Source organism: Engraulis encrasicolus, chromosome 9 (genome assembly GCF_034702125.1).
Source record: "Engraulis encrasicolus isolate BLACKSEA-1 chromosome 9, IST_EnEncr_1.0, whole genome shotgun sequence".
NCBI classification, from domain to species: domain Eukaryota; kingdom Metazoa; phylum Chordata; class Actinopteri; order Clupeiformes; family Engraulidae; genus Engraulis; species Engraulis encrasicolus.
In genome coordinates this window covers 56,479,996-56,487,495 of record NC_085865.1, presented here as the reverse complement: position 1 = coordinate 56,487,495, position 7,500 = coordinate 56,479,996, and the positions used below count along the sequence as shown (strand labels likewise).

The window sequence follows — 7,500 nt, the reverse complement described above, 5'->3', positions numbered from 1 at the left end:
AAAAGAGGAATAAGACAGAGGAGGGAGACTAGGAGAGAAAGAGTGGAGAAGAGAAGAAAAGGAGAGGAGAGGAGAGTGGGAATAGTAGACGAGAGGAGAGGAGAGGAAAGGAGAGGGAAAATAGTAGAGGGGAGGAGAGGAGAGGAGAAGGGGAATAGTAGAGGAGAGGGGAGGGGGAAAAGTAGAGGAGAGAAGAAGAGTGGAGAGGGGGGTGCATGCATGGAAAGTGTGATGGGAAAAGCAGCTCAGGGCCCTGGCTCAGGATGCAGGCGGCTGCTTTAGATGTCAGCAGGCGGAGAAGAGAGGAGGAGGAGGAAGAGGAGGAGGGGACCATAACTCACAATTTCCCCTTTCCTTGGCCAGGCCTAATGCCTACCAATTCCCTCTCTCTCTCTCTCTCTCTCCCTCTCTCCCTCTCTCTCTCTCTCTCTCTCTCTCTCTCTCTCTCTCTCTCTCCCTCTCTCCCTCTCTCCCTCTATCTCTCTGGTCTGTTAAATTCGGATGTTCTGCTGCTATAACAACCAAAAACATCTGATTCCTCCGTCCTCTCTGACTCTAATGTCGCGCCACATGCTGGATTACACTCGCATTCCTTTATGTCTCAATCCCTCTGTCTGTCTTCGTCCATCTGCTTTTATTCTTCGATCTCTACATCTTTCTGTCACTCCATCTGTCTAACTCTGTATCTATCCATTTTTTCTTTTGTGGAGATCATCTCTCTCTCCCCCCCTCTCTCTCTCTCTTTCTCTCTCTCTCTCTCTTTTTGTCTTTCTCTCTCTCTTCAAATCCTTATTCATCGACTGTGTCTCATTTTTATGGTTTTATTTTTGTGAAGCACATTGTGCTTCTTTAGGAGCTGAAATGCTCTTTACAAATACACTGGCCTTGGCTTCCCTCTGGAAGAGAAAAGATGCCAGTCCTCACATGGGAGCCCATCTGTATCTGGCACAATCTGTATCCATTCACTTCACTAGTAACCTCTCTCCATCACCTTTTCTCCATTTATCTGCTACATATGTGTGTGTATTCATATGCCTTAAAGTTGTAATGTGACCTGGTGAAAATGATACAGTATACAAGTGGTTAAATCTCAAAGTTTCTCTCTCTCTCTCTCTCTCTCTCTCTCTCTCTCTCTCTCTCTCTCTCTCTCTCTCCAGACGTTGACATGCCTGTCTTCCTTGAGGAGCCGATGTCGGTGGTCCAGAAGTTAGGTGCAACGGTAACCCTGCGTTGTAGCGCCCTGCCCTCCCATGCCAATGTCACCTGGCGCCTCAACGGCCGCGAGCTGGTCGCCGGGGACGATGCGGAGCTGGGCGTGGTCACACAGCCTGGCTCGCTCCTCATCCTGTCACTTAGCAACCGAACGCTCGGGCGCTACCAGTGCGTAGCAACCACGGCTATCGGAGCAGCCGCTAGTGTCCCAGCTAACGTCACAGCAGCCAGTGAGTACACACACACACAGCTTGATGTCTACACTTGTGTCCATGTAGCCTAGCATCCAGGCTGCAGGCCATATAACCAGCATGTACATGTGGTATGTGATCTAGCATCTAACGTGGCCATTTGTCTGCACTTTAATTCCCCGGCCTGAATAACTCTGTAAATGGACCGTAAATAACACAGTTACATGCAGATTTCCCCAAACATTATTGGCTATAGCAATGCAGTCTGCTGTGCAAAGTCTGGAGTGAAGTCTGGGGTAAAATGGCGGCCACAGATCTCAAAAAGACGTGACAGACTGCCAGTTTAGTTTAATCTAGGTCTGTGGTCCATGCCGTGTTGTCTCACATCTCGATGCCACAAGCAGAAGGCGAGGACAGGAGGCGAGATAAACAGACAGACACATAGACGTTGTGAACAGGTCCATGGTGAAGTCTAGCATGTAGCCTAGAGTCCATGGTAAAGTCTAGCATGTAGCCTAGCGTCCCTGTTAAAGTCTAGCATGTAGCCTAGCATTCATGCTAAAAGCTGCAGGCCACAAAACCTTATCCACAGTCTGATATCTCCAGCATGGAGAGAGAGAGAGAGAGAGAGAGAGAGAGAGAGAGAGAGAGAGAGAGAGAGAGAGAGAGAGAGAGAGAGAGAGAGCAGCCTGACACACAACAGCACAGGGACAGCGTAAGCACTGACTCTCTGCAGTAACATGATATCACACACACTCGCCCTGTGTGTGTGTGTGTGTGTTTAGAGTGTGTCTTTGTAATTATAATGGGATATTGTGGCGATGTGGTAGTCAGCAATGGTTTAGTGGTAGTGGAAAGTAGGGAGTGTGTGAGTGTGTGTGTGTGTGTGTGTGTGTGTGTGTGTGTGTGTGTGTGTGTGTGTGTGTGTGTGTGTGTGTGTGTGTGTGTGTGTGTGTGTGTGCGTGCGTGCGTGCGTGCGTGCGTGTGATGGTTCAGTTGCAGAGAGAAACACATTTTGTTGCATTTGTGTGTATTAGTGTGTGTTTAGAGCCGTGGTTGTGTGTGCAATCCTATTTAAGTGTGTGTGTGTGTGTGTGTGTGTGTGTGTGTGTGTGTGTGTGTGTGTGTGTGTGTGTGTGTGTGTGTGTGTGTGTGTGTGTGTGTGTGTGTGTGTGCGTGTGTGTGTGTGTGTGTGTGCGTGTGTGTGTGTGTGCATGGTTGTGTGTGTGTGTGTGTGTGTGTGTGTGTGTGTGTGTGTGTGTGTGTGTGTGTGTGTGTGTGTGTGTGTGTGTGTGTGTGTGTGTGACTATGCTGTAGGTCAGTCAGCAGAGAGGCCCTGTAAGGGAGAGAGGGGTGTAATGTGACTCTCCTGTGTGTGTGTGTGTGTGTGTGTGTGTGTGTGTGTGTGTGTGTGTGTGTGTGTGTGTGTGTGTGTGTGTGTGTGTGTGTGTGTGTGTGTGTGTGTGTGTGTGTGTGTGTGTGTGTGTGTGTGGTGGAGGGGCGTTTGGGGCCCATCAGAGACAGACCTTTTTCCTCCCCTACACCGCATTCCTCCTGTGACACAACACGCACACCCCTCCATAACTCTCTTTCTCTCTCTCTCTCTCTCTCTCTCTCTCTCTCTCTCTCTCTCTCTCTCTCTCTCTCACGCACACATACGCATACACACGCACACAGACACACACACACACACACACGCACGCACACACGCGCACTAGACCTGTTCAAAAAAACCTTTTTTTGTAATTTTGAAGCCAATTGCTGTGATTCCCATTCTCCAAGGTGTGAAATGGCCAGATATAAAATTATTTTGATTTTGGACCATGGGAAGACCTGCCTCAAGAGCCATAAAGTTTCAATGTTTATTTTAATCAAAAACGCCTGACATTTGGCCCCATTTTGCCTAATAACTTCACAGCCATTTGTCATAGAGCATTGTGAGTGGTGTCACCTGAAAGCTGACAAAATTTCCTTTCAGATGATACCCAATATGTCAGTATCATGCACAGTTATAGCTGACTTTAAAGCAGAAATGTGTTAAATTTAGGCGAATTTTGGTGGTTTCAGCTCAAACAATACTCAATTGGACCCCAGAAAGGTTTATTAATTCACCTAAGTATAGTGCCAAATTGAAGTCTGAAAGAAAATATATTTCCTAACATTTCATATACTGCCAGTGACACATCCTGAACTGTCAGAACACAATATATAAAGTCGTGATCTCTTGCTTACTCTTCCTGTGCTGTTGGAACACAATATTGGCCTAATGGATCCTGATTTTGTTGGTTTGCCCACAAAGAAATTATCAGTCTATAATTTTAATAGTAGGTGTATTCTAACATGGAGAGTGGAGACATAGAATATCAAAAAGCAAAGTAAAAAGTAACTTTAAAAAATATCTTTTGATTTCTATTACATTGAGGGAGAAAGGCATTTGATCCCCTGGTAACCATTAAGACTTCTGGTTCCACAGACCAGTTGGGCACTTCCAAACAACTCATCATCTGAAATTCTCCCATGAGAAGATACAGGACAAAAGGGTCAGATATCAAATTCTATCAAAAAGATAGAATATCAAAAAACAAATCCAGAAAGTAGCTTAAAGGAATATATATTAGGAATTTATTTCTATTACATTGAGGGAGATATGTATTTGATCCCCTCCTAACCATTACGAGTTCTGGTCTCACAGATCAGATGGGCACTTCCAATCAACTTGTCATCTGAATTCAAGACACCTGAAAATAGTCAGCTGACTTAAAAAGTCTCCCGTTGATAGAAATGGTGAACGAATCAGACACAAAACATGGTAAAGAGCCAGAAGCTGTAAAAAGATGTTCGTGATCTTAGCTTGTGGACCTGAACATGGGTGGAATGGACAAAAACACAAGTCAGAGTGTTTCAGTAAACAGCACCAACAGCTGTGTCCTTAAGAAATATAAAAACGACTGCTGATCTACCTCAGTCTTAGGGTGCAATCAAAACACAGTCAAAATATCAGGCTTATACTAAGCATAAAACATAAAATCAGACTATTGTAGCCTCATAATGCCCACACTTCCACAGTGGAATGCTGTAATAGTTGTTGAAAAGACATACCATACTATTACCTTACTACTTATCAAAGACTACTCTAGTACTACACTACTATTACATTACACAGAGCCTATAGTGATACATTACAACTTGGTCATTGCCATTCTGGTAACAGTAAATGTATGCTGTTGTCTTATGTGTTATGTATTTTCTTGATGTGTGTGTGTGTGTGTGTGTGTGTGTGTGTGTGTGTGTGTGTGTGTGTGTGTGTGTGTGTGTGTGTGTGTGTGTGTGTGTGTGTGTGTGTGTGTGTGTGTGTGTGTGTGTGTTGCATTGTCAATAAACCATGGATGAATGGATCTCCATTGTAGTCATGGACTGTTTCAGCTGCCACTATCTGGCAAGCATCAGGATAGAAGCCATGGCAAAACAGCTATTTTTACCAGATAATAAGACAGATGAACTCAAGAGAAGATCAGCAGAACACACACACACACACACACAAACACACACACACACACACACACACACACACACACACACACACACACACACACACACACACACACACACACACACACACACACACACACACACCTTAAACTTCATTATCATGTATAATAAATGTGCTAAGTATACAAAGTGTGCAGACATTGAACTTTATTTTCATAGTGTCTGACCCTTTTGTCCTGTACCTTCTCATGGGAGAATTTCAGATGATGAGTTGTTTGGAAGTGCCCAACTGGTCTGTGGAACCAGAAGTCTTAATGGTTACCAGGGGATCAAATGCCTTTCTCCCTCAATGTAATAGAAATCAAAATATATTTTTTAAAGCTACTTTTTACTTTGCTTTTTGATATTCTATGTCTCCATGTTAGAATACACCTACTATTAAAATTATAGACTGATAATTTCTTTGTGGGCAAACCAACAAAATCAGGATCCATTAGGCCAATATTGTGTTCCGACAGCACAGGAAGAGTAAGCAAGAGATCACGACTTTATATATTGTGTTCTGACAGTTCAGGATGTGTCACTGGCAATATATGAAATGTTAGGAAATATATTTTCTTTCAGACTTCAATTTGGCACTATACTTAGGTGAATTAATAAACCTTTCTGGGGTCCAATTGAGCATTGTTTGAGCTGAAACCACCAAAATTCGCCTAAATTTAACACATTTCTGCTTTAAAGTCAGCTATAACTGTGCATGATACTGACATATTGGGTATCATCTGAAAGGAAATTTTGTCAGCTTTCAGGTGACACCACTCACAATGCTCTATGACAAATGGCTGTGAAGTTATTAGGCAAAATGGGGCCAAATGTCAGGCGTTTTTGATTAAAATAAACATTGAAACTTCATGGCTCTTGAGGCAGGTCTTCCCATGGTCCAAAATCAAAATAATTTTATATCTGGCCATTTCACACCTTGAAGAATGGGAATCACAGCAATTGGCTTCAAAATTACAAAAAAAGTTTTTTTTGAACAGGTCTAACATGCACGCACGCACAAACACACACAGGTCCAGTTAGGGTTGGGGATTGATAATATTTTCCCGATTCCGATTCCCTTATTGATTCTTCTTAACGATTCGATCCCTTATCCATTCTCATATCGATTCTCATTTGTGTAATTTAAACTATCAATTCTCTATATACCGTAGACAAGTTTGTAGCCTTTGATATTTGCTTTTATCCTTCAAATTAATGTCTTTCATACTATACATATTTGCTATATTCATTATAATATGACAAGCATTATTGCAGCAATGCAAAATTGCAGAAAATGCAAACAGTTGAACTGAAAATGAAACATTAGAAATCCAAACCAGTCTTAATACATGTACAAGAAACAAAAAAAATAGTCACTTGAAATGAACAGACAGGCACCTCCTTAAAGGGGCATTCCACTGGTGGAGACATGAATATGTATTGAAAGTGGGTCATATATGTAGTAGAATAGTAGGCCTAGCATACATTTATAATTTGGTGCCTTCTTGGTCGAGAAACCGCAGAAAATGACTTTTTAGTGCTTGTGGATTTGTGACAACAATCCCCATAATGCATCGCAATGCTCAAGTTCCACAGGCCACACCCAGGCAGCTCTGCCAGTGACTTACTGGAGCCTCAATGCCAGTAATTTCAAAAGCACTGGCACACTGATTTGTGATAGGTCTGTTAGCACATTAGGTCCAACCCCCTATTGGCGGGGTTGAAAGGGTGGGAAAAAGGCTTGTAGTCTCAACAGAAATCCACCTCTCTTACACTTCCTCCTACAATGATGCAAAATGACGGTTTTTACATCATTGCAGGAGGAATTGTTAAGAGGTGAATATGGATTTCTCCTGTCTCAGGGGGAATTGAGAGAGTGTTGCACGACCATTCAAAAGTATGACTGGGTGTCTAGCAATGGAAAGCCTAATGCAAATGGGTGGAGTGTCCCTTTAACGCAGTGTGTGTCTGTAAGAAAGGTCCCTTCTAGACTTAGGCAAGATGAAGACGGCAGACTTTTTGTCAACAAAAAAACTGGCACATTTGATGCACTATCACAGTGATTCTCAAACTTTTTGTGTTAAGTACCACCTGAGAAAATATTGATCTCGCCAAGTACCACCAACATTAGAATATCGCAGTAAAGGCCTTCCCTATTCTCTTTTTGCCAGTCAATACAGGATACATTCATAATGGTCATTCATTCCCAATGTGATGAATTGTGGTTGTTCCACCAACCACTGAGGACCACTACGACATTTTCAACTGCAACAACTTGATCAGCCTTCAAATCAATGCACACACAAAAAATATTCCAAGTACCACCAGAGATGTCTCAAGTACCACCAGTGGTACACGTACCACAGTTTGAGCACCACTGCACTATCATAAACAACAACGCTTAGTACATCTTCAAGTTGCTCAAAACTTAGTTTGTAGACTAAAGAGGGGCTTAGCATTCAAAGCAAACTATTTGGGAACTATTTGGAGGTCAGAACAGTTACTAAAGCTATTTATTTTTGCAGTAGCTCTTAAGTCAGCTACCAGGGCCATTTCCTTCAATAGG

General features: G+C 42.9%; 1 protein-coding gene across 2 annotated transcripts in view; it reads left to right on the top strand.

Moving 5' to 3' along the window:
• boc (BOC cell adhesion associated, oncogene regulated) overlaps nucleotides 1–7,500 on the top strand; it is a 93,608-nt gene that overhangs the window by 33,496 nt on the left and 52,612 nt on the right. For both annotated transcript variants that reach the window (XM_063207487.1, XM_063207486.1), the window contains exon 3: nucleotides 1,158–1,442. In XM_063207487.1, the coding sequence (XP_063063557.1) occupies nucleotides 1,158–1,442 (285 nt within the window). The remainder of the gene's footprint in view (nucleotides 1–1,157; nucleotides 1,443–7,500) is intronic.